At 39.0% G+C, this 17232-nt stretch overlaps 1 protein-coding gene across 6 annotated transcripts in view; it reads left to right on the top strand.

Annotated features, from left to right (window-relative positions):
- The window catches only part of CYRIB (CYFIP related Rac1 interactor B), a 93712-nt gene that overhangs the window by 65784 nt on the left and 10696 nt on the right, over nucleotides 1–17232 (top strand). For 2 of the 6 annotated variants that reach the window (XM_039715422.1, XM_039715420.1), the window contains 2 exons: nucleotides 10605–10687; nucleotides 16445–16566. In XM_039715422.1, coding sequence (XP_039571356.1) covers nucleotides 10615–10687; nucleotides 16445–16566 — 195 coding nt within the window. In that variant the 5' untranslated portion in view covers nucleotides 10605–10614. Of the gene's footprint in view, nucleotides 1–9529; nucleotides 9613–9686; nucleotides 10491–10604; nucleotides 10688–16444; nucleotides 16567–17232 lie in introns of those variants that run through there. The other 4 variants (XM_039715421.1, XM_039715425.1, XM_039715423.1 and 1 more) reach the window with 4 other exon arrangements.

Genomic DNA, 17232 nt, shown 5'->3' with positions numbered 1-17232 from the left:
TTTTCCCCAGGAACTGCTGCAAACTTGTTGTGGGATGAGATGAGATGGATCTGTAGAGTTCACAGATGGACCACTGCAGAAAATCATAACTCTGCATGATATTCTGTTTATTTGTTACTGATCTTAATGGATTTCAGGTTGTATGATATCACTGAAGAATAACATGTTTCTCCATATTTCCAGCAGGTGGATGAGAACTGTCTTATAATATCTTTGCCTTACTGAGTACCTTTAGTTTGATTTTAAGGTTAAAATAAAATGTGTGCACATTTGAGATGAATGGAGAAATGGAAAATGGGATAAAAAAATTATCATATTTGCACACTATATAAATCTGGACCATAATGTGTAGCAGACCACTAGCACCAGTCTGGTCAGGTGGGGTTTTTTTTATTTAGTTGGGATTTTTTTAACACTTGCTTTCCAACAAGAGAAATTCTCCATGTTCAGTAAAAGTAGTTGGTGGTATGTCTTTTGAGAGGATCTGAAGAAGTAACTGGGTGTAACAAGGATGGCTGTAGATCCTTGATCTTGCAAGGAGTCACTTTTGAAACTTCAAATAAATAAACAACCATGTAGAGACCAGTTTTATCCCTGTGCCCTGCCTACTGCCTGTCTGTTTGTTACTGTTTCTGAGAACAGATGGGATGGGAAGGAGCATCATCCTGCTACTCATCCTCTGTTTACCATCATCATCTTGATGTGCTTCATTAGCCTTCTGTATCCTGCAAACATACTGTGTCTGACTGGTGTCTCAGAAAAAGGAAAGTCCACAGAATAATCAGAAAGCTCTCCTGGAATAGGGAAACCTGCCCTTCCAGCTTCATGATTTGGAAGTCCGTAGGCCTTCCTCTCATCCTTGGTATTTCAGAGCTGCTGTGTCACTGAACTGAATTCTCAGATGCACAGTCAGTGTCAGGTTCATACACAAGGTTTGTGGTTGAGCACTGTACATTCCAGTAGAAGTCCCTTGAGATGGAATATGTTAATGGCTATTTATATCCATCAGCTTGATGATGAGATAATTTGTCACGACATCGTTAGTGCAGGATTGCAAGCCAAGGCACTGAAGGGATGCAACATTTTTGGAACTGAACTCGGAGAAAACATTTTACCTGAGTGTTGCAGTGATGTGGGTGCTTGTACTCCTTGTCCTGGTGCATTAGATGGCAGCACTGCCAAGGCTGTGAGATCCTCAGTGCAGCTTCCCCCAGCTCTGATACTGATAGATGGGAATTCAGCTCCTCTGAAAGAAAACCATTTCCAAATCTGACTAGGCTGGAAGAGGAATGCTGTTTCTCTTGTGAAATATGAACTGGGAAATGGCACATCAACTGGAAAAGTTAGGAAGTTAGGAACTGAAAACATACTTCTTTTTTTAGCATTTAGATAAAAATGGTAGATTTAGTTTTGGGGTTTTTTTTATTTACTTTATTTTTGGTTGGGGTTTTGATTTTTTTTCTTTATACAGAGGTGATTGGCAGGAGGATTTACCATACAAATTATTGGGTTTGGGTTTTTTTGTTTTTTGGAGATGAGAGCTTGAGGGTTCTTAAATTATAGGCTGACATCCTGGAAATATGAAACTTTCTTAGTAATGTGGTAGTATAGCACAGTTCTAAAGGCATACCATCTTTCATAGAGTGAGCAGCTTTTCTCTAAAAGAATTAAAAAAGTGTAAATCTGCCACAGCTCGTAGTAAATGGTGGTTTTTGTATCTTTATGTACCTGATAAAAACATTTCCAGTTTACTTTGAGAAAAGGCAGACTCGGGATCCCCCAGGATAACGGCAGTGTGAGCGCGGTGTTTGGGCAGAGGGACACGGCCGGGCCGTGGGGATCCCTTTGGGCCGGGCTGTCCGGATCCCTTTGGAGCCGGGCCGTGGGGATCCCTCGGGCCGGGCTGGGATCCCTCGGGCCGGGCTGGGATCCCTCGGCCGGGCCGTGGGGATCCCTTTGGGCCGGGCTGGGATCCCTCGGAGCCGCCGGCCGCAGCTTCCCCGGAGCTGCAGCGGTCGGGCCGCGCCCTCTGCTGGGGAACCGCGGCGCTGCAGGCGGCCCCAGCGCTGGAGGGGAGAGCAGAGTGGGAATTGCCCTCCAGTGGAAATGTCTCTGAACTGAATGGAAAAGGTGGGTTTTCCCGGTGGCTGCGATGTAATGGAATTAAAAAGAGCGTTTTGCAGAATTAAGTTGAAGCATATTATATTCTTTTGAAAAAGGAAGGCGTAATTAATTACTTTTTAACCCCAGGTTCATGCTTGGAAAAATTGTGCAGTTACTTGTTGAAGAGTAAATCAGAGCAGATTTCTGGAGCATAGTCTCTGCCCTATTCAATACAAGTTCTGTTTTAAAAACAAGCGTAATTCTTACAGACAAACTGGGTTTATTCCAGACTTGTGTGAGCATGCTTAGTTATTTTATTGTAGCCCCTGTCAAATACGTTATTCAGTGTCAGCTGTGCCACTAGACTGTTCCCAAATTAACAAGGCTCTAAGTCTACTTCTAAAGAAACTGTGGATTCTTCAGTGCCTTTCCCTTGATTTCCTCTAAGAGGAAAAATGGACTGAATAAACACTCCTCTGACCGTACTTTACAATTCTGGTTTTGAGGAATGCGAGTCTATTCACTAGTCTGTTTTCCCTGGCAGACCTCCATCCTCCTGATATGACAAGTTTTGAATTCAGTTTTGTTCTAAATGCGACTTTATTGATGATGTGTGATCTCAAAAAAAACCCCAAAAAACCAAAAGCCAAAACAACTTCAGCTAAAACAGGTTATTGTATCAAAGTCAGTTTAGCCAAATGAATTGACATCAAAGGCAGCTTCAAACAGCTTTTCAGTAGTCTGAATACTGTGTAGTCTGAATACTTACTTTTCTGTACAGTAACATTTCCTATCTGACTGTATCATTTGTTTTCCACTTTTCAGATAAGATGCTACTGATTGAAGCCCAAATAATTCAGATATAGGCGTTTTAGGGGGTTTGGAGGGGGATTTTTGGCCTGCATGTATTTCACTCTTCTTGTGGTTGATTTCAGTCCCTGGTTTGTGGCCACTGGGTGTCAGCAGTGCAGAGCCATGTGCAGGTCTGGGCGTGGGTTTGGACTGGGCATCTGTCCCAAAAGTGTCTGTAAAAACTGCTGAAGTCTTAATGCTTGCTTGAAAAGCTTGTCCATCAATGAAGGAAAACTGCATGTTTTGTGCAGAACTGGGGGTGGCTCTGGCACTTCACTCGTGTTTGATTCAGCAGATTTACACAGGTGACACAATTTGAGCTGTTGCCTTGTATTAGTGATGTTACCAGAGCTATGATGAATCCCTAATATGAAACCAGCTTATCCAAAATATAACTTGCTTCAAGCTAATGACACCAAGCTTCGCCTTCCTAAATCTAATGGTGATAATGAGTGATAGCTACTATTTTTTTTAATATTGATTCTAATTATTTATTTTCTCATATGTATATTACTTTGGGATTTTGTATCATGTCAGATCTTTATTACTTTATAAAAACACTAAAATCAATAGATGAAATTGGAATGTGTCAGAAGGCATCTCTGCTGCTCTAGCACTATTCAGAAGAGAAATAAATATGCATTAGTCTAGGAAAAACACATTTGTATCTGGGGAGAGTGTTGCAGCCATCAGAAAAGAGCGATTCCCGCAGTGCATTTTACCAGCCTGTTTCCATCTCTGCAGCAGTCTCTAGCATGTCAGGTGGAGGGCAGAAATGTTCTCCCTGGTTGTGAAGCTTTGCTGCTTCATTGGCAGGGAGAGCCACACGGGCTCCCATAGGCTGCCAGGCTGTGATGCCATGTGTTGCTAAGGGCTGCCTTGCATTCAGCTGATGTGGGCAGGCACCTATCCACTGCCTCATTTCTTTTTGCTTTTCTCTTTTTTTTTTTTTTCCCTTCTCCCTGTTCATGGTTAGATACTGTTCAATAAGCCTTGAAAACAGGCTGATAGGATTATCCTTCTAGAAAAACAGTATAGGGAGACAGTGTTTTTTATGTAGTAACACTGCAAGTGTTATAACATTTCACTATAATGCTAGATTTCTAATGCTGTACATGTTTTTTACTTATTATTTTGCCAAAAATAGCTCTGAATTGGAGGTTTATGCTACATTTAGGTGGCCAAATGAAAATTTAAGACTCAAATCCATGGAACAAAATCTTTGTTGCTTCATTAGATGTGCTTTCCATATAGTGTTGTGCTTAATTACATATGAGGTTTTCAGGGAGTGCAGTTTTCATACTGTGGATTTTAGCCTATACATGTCCAAAAGGTAAGCTGATGTTTTCTTAAAGCAGAGTTTCTTCAGGGATCACAAATAATTTTTAAATTGGTTTATTTAATTGTATTTTTAAACTAGTTTGAAAGCACATTATTCTTGCAATAGAACAAAACACCAGCAGAAAATATCACTTACGAACACCTTTGTAATGTTTCACCTGTTATGAGAGTAAGTTCTCCAGCTGCTCACCAGTTGCAAGCAACATCTTTGTTAATGCAGTTTTTCTTCCAGGTGTGAGAGAGGAAATTTCTTTGGTGTTCAGATGAATTTACTTGCGTTGCCTATTTCTATTACATTTCCCCTGGGCTTGGCCTGGGGGCTGGGGGCACTGAAATGTGTTGGGGATGTTTTCCACAGGAAGGGCATGCGTGCAAGGCTTGTTTTGAAAATATGCCTTTGCTTTCCGCTTGTCTGATCAGGACTCTGCACGCAGCATCACACAGCCCCATAAGGCTGTAATGGGCCAAATCATCCTAATCCAATGTGGCATTCCGTATGTCTTCCTCTGCAAGTAGGTCAAGTTTAAGCCACGTTCCTGGCTTGTGCTCCCATTTCCCATAACCTGCTCCACGTGGCTCAAGTGTTGTGCTGGAGAGCACAGCGTGCCAGCAGGGATTCTGAGCAGCCTCACAGGGACAGTCAGATTTTGGACAGAAACTAGTGTTTTCATTCTGCTCTGATCTTGTGATGTTGCTTTTGTGGTAGGAGAAAACTTCAGTGGCGTAAATGTGTGCTTTTACTGAGTCTTAGGCTGTTAGTTTACCTAATGAATTGCCTCTGGACACTGCACTATAAATGTTTTAAATCAGTAATACCTCTGGGAAAGAAATTGGCTTGCAGGTTTTCAAGTGTACTGTATTCTGAATGAGAATGCCAAATAAAATCGGATAGAGGTTGATGCTCTGAAGCTGTGGAAAAACAAATAGGTAGTACTATTTTTACTACTAGTAAAAAGTGTACTGCAGACTGGACATGTGAATATTTTGATGTTAGTGATTGCAATATGCAGAATTCTTCTTGGTAAGTTTCACAGCTTCAGTGTGCATTTTTTTCCATTTGTGCTGGAAGAGCTGTGGGTGAAAAGGTGGTTTAGCACCCACAGAGGTCATCTCCAGTCAGTGCTCTAAATCAGCTGTTCAGCTCCAAAACAAACCCCAGGTACAGGACATCAAAATCAACAGAAGGGCTTGCTGATGGCTTTGGTCTTCATACAGGCTTAGGTCTTTCTTGAGCTGGAGCTGATCAGTTTGGCAGTGTGCTCAAGAAAGGTGCAGTAAGTGCTGGGAGATGTTCTTCACTAGTCAGTGGAAGCCCAGTATCAGGTTCCTAACTGGAACCACATCTGAAATAGTAATTTTACTTAATCAGGTGAAGTTGTGGACTTGCAAGGAAACTGTAAGAGTGCTTGGTAAATTAATTCTGGCTGGGCATGCCCACTATGTAGTTAATTATCCAAGGTAATTCACAGAACTACCAAAATCTTCCTGCTGGTGGTGCTTTTACAGGGCATCAAATAGCAGAAGAGGTCACTGATGCTAAATGTTAATAGCTGGATTTGTAGACTGCTTCTCATGCTATCTGCAAATTGTCATCCTTTTTAGTATTAGATCCAGTAGAGCTCTAATCTTTCATGTGTTCTGTTCTTTCATGTGTTTTGGGCCCAGAAAAATTGCAAATGATAGGCCATCTTGAACAAGAGTCTAGTAAATGTTTATTTTTTTTATCTGTCAGGGGCCTGATGCATCTCTGAGCTAGGCTGCTTTACTCTAGATTGGTCCAGGTATTCTGCTGACACAGCACCTTCTCAGAAAGGTCAAATTTAATTTCCCTCTCAGTAGTGTTCCCTCAGAGTACAGCAGGTCAGCTCTGCCTGCTGCTCACCTATGCCTCCTGAAGGAAAATAATGTACAAAAATGAAGGGCTGTCTAACCTTGGCTGTGGCATATTGACCTGCAGCTGCTGCCATGAATCTGGGAAGTTCCACAGAGGGCACCATGGCCTTGTTTCCAAAAGGTCATTTCAGAGCTCAAGAAGGGCATGCTTAGCTTTGCCAAAAGAGTAGATTCTGACCTTTTGGCTCTTGCATTCATTACCTGGAATGCTAAGCTGAGAGAAAGCATCCTCCAAAAAAGTGCTTGAGAAATTACATCTTCTCAATATCTACCTAAATTAAATTTTCAAGCTCTTCGTGGCTTAAAGTCTTTTTGGATTGTAGCTGGGAGAAATAGTTGTTTTTACAGTTCTTAAAACACAGTAGTTTTTCACTTTTAAGGATGCTTGAGATCGTCAAGTAAATGTTATGGTGCATCTTGATTCAAGTTTCAGTAATACTGGGTTTGTCCAGTTTCAGCTAGATTTCCCAGCACTCCATAAAACCTGAATATACAGTGACTGTTTTGCTGCTAAGAAAGCAAATGTGATTGCACATCTTGTGTGCAAAACTTTGATGTGACTAAAATTTATCAAGATTTTTTCTGTACGATAAGCACACAAAGGGAGAAGTTTGTTGGGAACTTCATTATGAAAAGGTGTTCAAGCAGCTTTGTGTTCATGTAAATTGAAATACATTCCTACAGCACATCTTGTCATCTTGCTGCTGTCATAGTTGAATGAATCTATTATCATCATTTTCTCTCTTTTGCTCAGGGAAGCTCTTCACTGAGCTGTTACCTTTAGATCAGTTGCATCTTCTGCTTGAATATTGCATTGCCCATTCCTTTGTAGTGCCAGAACTTGTATTATGCTTCTCTCTTTGTTAAACTTAACTCCTGGAAAAGAAACCATATATTCTTCCTGGCAAGCTTTCCTGAGGGATGAAGGTATTTGTATTGCAAAACCGAGTCCCCAACTCCCTACTTGTATTAGGAGGTGGTAGGTGCTCAGTGGAACAATCTGTTCTGCAGTGTCTTCGTGCTCTTCTGTGAACTTAGCTTCAAAATATTTCAACCCTATAAGCATGCCCCTACTCTGACCTTCACAAGTGATGTTATCCAATATTTAAGCCACATGCATGAGTCTGTGAACTCTTTGGAGTCTGGTTAATATCAAAAAAGGCAAAACCTACACAGAGGCTTTTTTTTGAGATATGGAGAATATTTTGTTGGAGGAGGGGATGGTGCAGCTGAAACACAGCAGTAATTCCAGGTTTAGGAGTTCTCTTTAGGCCATTATCACTATTCACTGCCACATGTTTGCTGCTTGATGTTAATGTTGGAATTGAAATATGTAATATGCTGTTCTGACATTGAGGTTTGGTTTTTAAATCTGAGTCTGTAAACTGGGTCACCATTATGCGGCTTCTACTTCTGTTTTTTTTGTGTTGGCCCTGTTGAAAATTTTTGTTTAAGGGTGCCTCTGTCTGCTCCCCAACAAGAAGAACATTCATAATCTGGAAAACACTGAAATACAAAGTGGCTTATTCAGTCCTGTGTTACAGAACATGCTTGAAAGATATGGAAAAGTAATTTCTCTGCTTTCTACTGATGTGTGTTTACACATCATTGGTGCACGTGTAGCTTTAAAAGAGTTTGCCATGCTATGGGATAGGAGGTCCTGGAGTAGCTGCCTCTTTGAAGAATCATGTGTTAATGGATTAGTTTTTAAGAAGAGTCTCTCAGCTGGACTAATTAAAAAATTTAAAAATTAATTTAAAAATTAATTTAAAAATTCCTAATTTAAATTTAAATTTAAAAATTCCTTGACTTAATAGGTGCTTCTCACAGTCTGAGAAGTGTGATCTGAATTTGTAGGAAATAAGTTTAAGTTATTAGTAAGCAGGTCTTGTATTTCCTTGAATTCCAAGGAGAAGGTTGAACATGTGAAAAAGCCAGCACACACCTCCTGGTGACATGCTGCTGACCTGTGGTCACCTGGGTTACACTCCAGGTCACAGTGCTAAAAGTCTAGATTCTTAGCAGTCATTTGGTCATTCTGTAGAAGTTGTTAGAGCAAAGACTTGGGTTATTTTCAGAAATTTGGGATTAATTGCCCCTTCCTTCTCAAGCTTTGTTTGGTTGCTGAATCTTGCAAGATCCCACAAAATAAATTGTATGCTGTTCTTAGTTTGACCAAGGAATTCTCTCAGCACAGGTTCTGAAAATTTGTTTTGCTAAACATTTTGTTTTGAGTTCACATTGTTTCAGTTTCCTTGACTCCTAATAAAGTAATGATTCTTGGTGTCATGCTATCTTACCTCCAGGTGAACATGATTCTTCAGTAAAAGTAAAAATCAGGAAAAAATAGAGCATATACTTGTTTGTTGGTATAGTTAGACTAATTTGAAAATTGATTTTTAAAATATTTTTTGTTCTTGAATTCAAATGTCAGATCGTTCATGGCTTATTCATAAATAATTTGAGATGAGATTTTTTGGGCGTGTCTTGCTTGTCTTGCAGCAGCACTCTAATGAGCTCTTGGCATTTCAGAGCAATGGTTAATAGGTATATTTTCAGCCTCTGTAAAACATGGTTTACAGAGGGATGGGGAGGGTTAATTAAAAGGCTGCTTTGTTATGAAATGCAGTTTTCATACTCCAACTGCAGGTATTGATTTCTGAAACTTGTGGTAACATTTGAAACTGTTTTGATAATTTATCTGATCTCAACTAATCTAACAACTATTTAATTTTTCTTCCACTTTTCATTTCTTTTAGCTGGGATGTGACATCAAACATAAGAAGAACTGTTGAAACTTGATTTTTCTCCTGGTTTTGGAAAAGTCTGGTTTTTGTTTTGCTTGTAACTCTGTGACTTAATGGGAAAACTGTTCATTGGCCATAGATGACTACTACTGAGAGGCTTTCTGAAATCTGTTTTGGATTACAGTGAGGTAGTAAAAGAGTGCTGTGATGACACCACTTCCATTTGAGATTCCTTTCTGTCCTAAACAATAATGGGTTTGTTTGGCACTGAGTGCTGCAGTTACGCAAAATAATTTCTCAGTCATCACAAGTCACATGTTCTTCATATGTATTAAACAGAGATGAAAAAGAGCCAGTAATTCATATCTTTATTTTCATCAAAGATTATAACTTTTCCAGTTTTTCAACAATCGCTTCTCTCTAAGAAGAAGGGGCATGGAAATGCACTCTACAGTGCACAGGTTCTGCTCCCCACCCGAACTGAATCCAGAGTGCAAAACACGATGGGAGCCCTGCTCCAGTGAGACCCAGGCGTGTACTTAAAATAGGAAATGGTTATTGGAACTAAATTATTTTGCCATTTTTATTTTTAGGTTTGCTGGCATGGGTAATCTCATTAAGGTGCTAACCAGGGACATAGACCACAATGCAGCACATTTTTTCTTGGATTTTGAAAGTAAGTCTCTCAGCCCTTCACAGCTGGTGCATTTCAAATGGTAACAGTAGGGTTGCTTATACCTGCTGCAGTGAAGGCCAGGGGACTCAATTGCAAAGTTGGAATTGGAAAGAGTTGCATGTGGTTTTTCTGTTCTTTTTTTTTTCCCTTTTTCCCCCTCTCCAGTAGTAGCCAAGCCACCATCATGCTGCTGTGTAAATTTTCTTTCCATGTGCTTAGTCATTTTGGGTCTCTGTGGTCAGTGATGTCCATCCATCTGCCTGCAAATCAAGTAATCATGAAATGAGAAATTCTGTCAGTATGCCATAGTAATCTGTGCTGAGCAGTTGTTCACTGTAATCCTCTCATATACAAGAGTGAGTGCTAAATCATTCCTGATCCTGCTTTGGTCATTCATCGTGCAGTTTGTTTTTTTTTACATCACAAAGTCTGAAGTGGAACTGTTTGAGTTTCACAGATGTTTTAAGCACCTTGTGTAAAAGGTCTGTGGCATATCTCTGTTAGCATTTTCTGCACACTGAAGTGATGTATCATGATGTGGTTTTCTGTGATGGCCTTCTGACACAATTTTAAGGGCTGACAAAATTAAAGCTCTTTCCTTCTGCTGTCCCATCAGGTTAAAATCTAGCATGGCTAATGCTTTCAAATCTGGTACTTGGCCCTCAAGGCAGTACTCCTGCTCAGGACACTGGTGCTAGGGTGTACTGGGACAGAACAGTCCCTGGCAAAGGCTTTGGTTGGATTCTGCCCCTTTCCCAAAGGGGCAGCTGTGAGGATGTTGGTGACACGGTCACTTCTTCCAGGAAAGCTGCACTGCTGGGGTCACCAGCTGTGCCTCCTCGAGGTGGGGATGTTCCTTCACCCAGCCTGAAGGATGGGTTCGTACCTGATGGAACTCTGGTCTTCTTTTCCCACTGCTTCAATCAACTACATTTGGGCTGTTCTTTCTTATAAAAAGAAAATTTTCTTTTCTCTCATTCTTGTCTTGGCAGGTACCTTAACATGGGGAACCTTCTAAAAGTTTTGACATGCACAGACCTTGAGCAGGGGCCAAATTTTTTCCTTGATTTTGAAAGTGAGAAGATGATTTTATATATCTATTACTCTTTGCCTGCAGTAGACTGCATTTGTCTTGTACTAAATGTATGTTTTCATTTTGCCATCCTTCTAACTGCTTTGCATGCCTGAGCTATGGATAATTGTTCAGCGAACTTTGGTCAAAAGCAATAACCTGTTCTAAAATATCTTGAGGTCCTAAAAGGTAAAATCTTTATTTCAGAAAGGGCTTTCAAATTACATTTGACTGTTGAAACCTGATTTGGTTCTTGTTTTTTAAACCAAAATTCTGCCTACTTTTAATCAACATGTTAGAATAGTTGTAATTATTTGAAGACTTACCGAATTTGTGAATTTTGTCCCATGCTCCTTAAAGGAAGAACTGAAAATGAAACCTGATTCTTATCACTTCCAATGTGACTTAATAATGCTTCATAGACTGGCTCACAACAGCTGTCCATAGCTCCAGCATCACCATGTTAAAGGTTATATGTGAACCTTACTGGATCTGGCACTGAAATTTAACCTCATGCCTTCTTAAAAGGGAGTCTCAACATGTACAGGGATTAAATTGATTTTGAAAAGAAGAGACATGTAGCTTGTCTGATCAATGCCAGGCGTTCTAGAAGGTTCACATATGTCAGTATTTCTGCTTTTGGTTTTTGTTGCATGATACAGTATAGCCTAAGAATGGCAGGTAAGTGTTGCTGGCTTCTGCTATGCATGTTTAGTTACTTTCTTTTGGGATGTGCTGTTTCTTTAGCCAGCTGTACATCAGCAAGCATAAAATAAGAAGATTAATGTTCAAGTATATTTTGACCATGTAATAGAATACAATGGAATAGTGTAATAAAAAACTGATGAAGTATTATGATATGGATAATTTGAGGTGCATTAAATCTTTTTTCCCCTGAATTGTTTTTCAGTTGTTTGATGAATCAGTAGCAGTTTTTTATATTACTTATAATATGAAAGCAAATGCTTGAAGAAATATAGTTTTGCTTCAGTGACATTTAAAGTTACAACTTCTCTAAACTTACCCTGTTGTGTTGATTTTTTATCACTTGTCTCTTCTGAATATATTGTTATTGAAAGATGCTAGCCATACAAATGATTCATAAAGGGAAGATTATCAAGGGCTGTGTTCAAAAATCAGAAAGCAAAATTTGTCTAAGACCAATTCTTGTGTATTGTCATATTAGGTAAAATCTGTTGAAGTGGGAGAACTCATGTATGAGGCCACTGGAGTTGTGAAGCTCCAGCTTAATCTATAAATATTGAAAACTTAATTGGAGTAAACGAAATGCACATTACCTGGATAGAAGAGGCATAGTTCTTAAATAAATTGGAATAAAAAATGCTCATTTTTTTCTTTCTAAATACAGATTTTTTAGCTATCAGTTTTGGTTTTAAATGCATGTTTTGAGCATGACCAGGATTTGGCATGAGAGTAAGCAGGTTGCTGACATGAAATGCTTTCATATGCAGTCAAATTAGGTGACTTATATTATGGCTGAGTTGTTAGACTGTTCTTTGTTCATTTTGGACCCTGTTCTGCATTTGTTTCTGCTGCTATACTGTGTATCCATGCTTCTTTCTCCTCTGTTTCAGATAGCTTGCCTTGACAGGATCTTGGCTTTGACACAGCCAAGATCTTTCTTCAAGACTTGGCACTTAATCTTGTGATACTTAATGTTGTGGTTTTGTGTGGAAGGACAAGTAAGCTCTGTATTAAAAACAAATTTGCCAATTCTGTGTTACGCCTGACTCAATAATAGGCAGTTTGAAGTCCTTTGTTCTTAAATCCATTTATGTGAGCAGGCTCCAATGTTTCTTGCACAGTACCTTAAAGAACTAAAACCTAATGTTCACAAAGCTTTGTAGTGCTAGAAACTTCAAATTTTAGACTTCTAACCATTAGTATCCCCCCAGATGTTTATCTTGGTGCTTGATGCCAGTGATTGGTGTGACTGACTATCAGAATCCCTGTAAAAGATATGATGAGCTGTAGGTTTTTCCTTGCCTCTGCACTGGTTAAACTTATGCTTTCTTTGGTCATTAACCTTACCTGTTTGATACAAATAGTTCTCCTGAGTATTCTTTTAAAGTCTGTGCAGTGTCATTAGAGCATAAGCAAAGTGTACAGGTCAATATTGTTTACATAAAACAGCCACCTAAAATGTGGGAAACTTACAGCTCAACTTTTACATTGGTGTCTTTACTGTCACAGTTGCAAATCTTTTCCAAATTTACTGATTTGAATAGTAGCTAAAATACAGTGTTCTTTGAGATGGTGGTATCAAGCTAGCGCTGACAGTATCCTGCATTATCTCCAGAGGATTTGGCCAGGTTTCAGAGGAGCCACAGAGACAGCATTCTCCATAGTAATGCCAACAGAGATGAATAAATTATTTCATCTCCAGCAGTCTGGCATTTTTTTTCCCCTTGTTTGTGAGTTTTGTCCCAGACAGTTTCAGATGACTTGATGTGTTCTTCCCTGGGAAAAATCTCAGCTTAAATAGTTTGCTGTGCAGTGTAAACTTTTAACCCCAAATTTCTCTCTCTACTAGTTCTGTAGGCTAGCCAAATATTATTTTAATAGTCACTAAATGTGTGTGTTCCCCGCATGCCATATGTTGTCTCACTCTTGTAGTATTTAGTTCACATAACAGCGTTTGTATATTGTTTCAAGTCTCCTGTCTAATACATTACTGTGTGAGCATTCTGAACTCTAAGTGTATATTGCATCTAGTGCAGTAACATTCTGATCAAACACAAGTTAATTTAAAGATGAACTCCCATTTACTTGGAGAACCTCAGTCTTTTCTTACTATTGCATTAAAAATAGTAAAGTTGCCCTGATAACCAGGGCTCAGCTCCTGTGGCCACAGTATCAAACCTCAGAACATCTAAGTGAGCTGTGATGTGCTGGCTGGGTTTGTTCTTTCTGTGGAAGGCATTGCTGATAAAGGCACAGCCTTGTTGTAACCTTGTAGCAGGAACTTATATGGACAGGAGAGAAGGGAAATCCATGAAATTGTGTATTTCCTTCATCCTTCTGTTTGGATGCCTGGAACTGCTGGCTGTTTTTTCTTAGATGCCAAGAGTAACTCCAGAAGTGCAACTCCCTTTCCTTCTCTGTGCACTTCACCATGGGGATGAGGGGTTCCACAATTAGAGATTCTGAAGTGAAGGTCCTGTAGCTTGAGCCCTCAGGTACATACTGAGGGGTGCTAGTCCCATAGTATGGGAATGCTGCCTCCATCTATTCAAGATGGTGACAGTGCTTAGGAAGAGGGACCTCTCCCTCTTTCTTCCCTTGATGGGCTTTCAGAATACAATGCCCTGAGCAGCACTGGGAAGCAAATCAACCAGTTTTGCTCTGGGCCAGCCAGAATTAGGCCCTGAAGATCTTTTATATGATGCCTCTTCACCCTATTTTAATAACACCTTAAATGTGTTGTGAAGGGATTTTAAAATCATTTAAATTTGCTTTTTAAATTTGACGTCTCTTTTAGAGATGGCAGAGGAAATGTTACGTATGTTTTTTATTAAAGAGGACTAGGTTGACCAAAAATGAAATATATGCCAAAAGAAATAACTCTGTACCTACTGGAGTTTCAAATAGATTGATGTTTAGAAGTTAGTAATAATCGAAACAAACAAACAAAAAATCTCACCACCCCAACAAATTAAATATCAACCGTTGGTTTAAGTTTCCTGGAATGTTTTAAGAGAATGAAATACAGTGGTTGGCTGTTTACATCCTGCACTAAGAGAGGTGATGATGGTGTTGATTTGCCTAGCCAGCTGTCCAGTGAAGATCACTAAATTTGTATCTGGGAGATGATTTTCATTTCTAAACATGGAGGGTCTTAGTGCTTCAGCTGTTCTGCTTGTTGGTGGGTTTTGAAATGAGGAGCAGGAATTCTTTTGGGCCTTTCTGCTCCGCCCCTCCCAGTCTTGATAAATGAACTCTCCTTACTACACAGGGTAAAGAAAAAAATGGCATGAAAAATTAAATAGGCAGGAGATGTTCTCAGTGTGAGACAATCCAAGTGACAAGTCTTGATTGCATTATTTAACAGCACAATCTGGAATGCTACAGAGCTTCAAGTCTTAGTCTGTATTTCACTGTAACATTTCATGTTCGTGCATGAACTGCTGCCAGTCAGCTGGTGCTTCCCTGTCTGCTCTTTTCCCTCATTTTTTGTCTTCATTTCTTACAGCAGTCTTCAGCAGCTTTCAAAATTATGTGACCTTTGTGATGATCTGAAAAGCACTGGCCACTTTTACTCGATGCCTAATCAATGTGGTGCTCTTTTATGTATTTATTTTAAAAGGAGTGACCAGGTTCTTTTTAACCTGTGCTAATTCTTGATGTGTCTCAAAATATCAGTTAAACTGTTGCAAGGTCTATATATAGGCATATTTGCTAGTAATGTCCACTCTGCATTAAACTATGCATTCAAATAAGAGGTATCATGCAAAAAATACAGCAAAATCCAGACAGGCAATGTATATGAAATTTATTTTCTCCTAATACAAACTTTGTTTTCTCTTGTGTTTTTCTAGTGTGTAACACTAAGATACTGTGGGAGTTTTATTTTGAATGTAAAGATGTACCTAAACTTCCATGGGAACTTGTACATATGGATCATGGAAAAAGCACGTCTAAAAAGACATTTTCCAGACTCTTCAAACTGCACAAAGTCATGAGGATATATTGTCCTTAAATAATTTCTGTCTGTCCTTATAAAAATAATCTATTGTTAATACCCTCATTTTTGGCATTGGAAATAATGGACTAAAATACAATTATATTTATTCCATAATGCATTTTGCCCATGTTAGCAGAAGTAGATTTTTTTAATAACAGCTTTAGTAACTAACAATTTATTATTTTTAAAATATGAGTCTAAAAGGAACTAACCTTATAACTTCCATCAGCATTCTAAAAGAATAAAAAAATTGGTTTAGGTAAACCATGTCTGAGATACTTGTCCTAGGTGTTTGTTTTTAAAGGTTAAAACCTTTTGTTGGTTCTTCTCAAAACATACTTCTTACAGAATCACATTTCTTTAAAGATATGCATGTAGCTTTTTGAAATTATGACCCAATATACTTTTGGGAATCCCTTAGCTAATTAGAAGAAAATAGGAGACAGCTTGTATCTTTAAAGACAGTGGACAAAAGAAAAAAGCCCTTCACAGGCTCACACTAGTCTTTTTGTTCTCACCTCTGATTGTGCAATGAGTGCAGTAAAGAATATATTTTGAGAATTAAATATGTTTAGAAGTAACATATATGGCTCCTTTCCCAAGCACTTTAAGATGAGGCAAACAAGATGGAAAATAATCTGATGCAGTGTTTCTAGATAATAATAAACATGGACACCTCCTGTGCTGTCTGCAGTGAGCGTGTCTTTTGAGTGCTTACTTAAGTTTCTTCCAGTGAGCCTCTATTGCACCCCAAGGTGAGATTATATGATAGTCATAAAGATAACTCATCAGGATTTCTTCTCCTAACTCAGTTTTAAATAAGTCAAGAAGATAGAATCCAAGTGAATTGTCGGGATGGTAAAAGAAGAGACTACTAAAATGAATACAATTAGTCTCTTGGAGTTCCTTATACATTGTAGTAGCTCTTCAGAGAATGAAAATTCTTGATGAGTTGCTGCATGAAGAATTTGTCCCATAGGTGATGGTGTGCCTATTGAATTCCGTGTTGTTGTTAAAAATAAATATATATACATTTAATATGTTCTGCTGTTTAGATGCCCAACCTACAGAATCTGAAAAGGAAATTTATAATCAGGTGAATGTAGTGTTAAAGGATGCAGAAGGAATACTGGAAGACTTGCAGTCATATAGAGGAGCTGGCCATGAAATACGAGAGGTGAGCTAGAGTGTTTCAATTGTGCATAGCCTGTGGTTGTTCATTGTCTGATCCTAACCAAATACTGCTGGGGTTTAACTTTGCTTGCAGGAGCTGTTTTGGCAGAGCATGTTGTCTTTTAAAATCACTGTCTTGAATTTCTGCTCTGGAATGTTTCTTTTTAACAGCAAAACAGATGTTGCTTGTTTCAATCATATTAATCCACATATGTAATAGCAAATGATGCTTCTCAGAGTTTTGGGGGTATTATTAATATTGATTTTTCTTTGTGTTCCCACATAAGCTCTTCTTAAGTTAATAGTGAATTTGTAAAGAGTGTGGTGTAACTGCAGTGCAATACTGAATAGTGTTGACATCCTCTTGTATAGTGAGAAGCCTGGTTTGGTAATCCTAACACAAAAGGCATCTCATTTTTGCTCCCTTTTAATTGGCTTTTATTTACTAAAGTAGATGTTTGGAACAGAAGCAAAGTTCCTGTACAGAATGTCACTCAAATTTTCCTTTGTTTAATAAAGTGTGGAATAAATATTCTCCCAACCCCGCTTCTTTCTTTCTCACATGCAGCAATGGGGGCTGCTTTGCTCATGAAGGAAGGAGTTACTCACTGTAACATCCTTTAGAAATAGTATTAGGTAGGAGGAGTCTCTATTCACTCCATAGCAACTT

The sequence above is a fragment of the Passer montanus genome, unplaced genomic scaffold (assembly GCF_014805655.1).
Source record: "Passer montanus isolate IOZ18808 unplaced genomic scaffold, ASM1480565v1 scaffold33, whole genome shotgun sequence".
NCBI classification, from domain to species: domain Eukaryota; kingdom Metazoa; phylum Chordata; class Aves; order Passeriformes; family Passeridae; genus Passer; species Passer montanus.
Note: the sequence above shows the minus strand (reverse complement) of the source record. Positions and strands in the feature narration are given on the sequence as shown.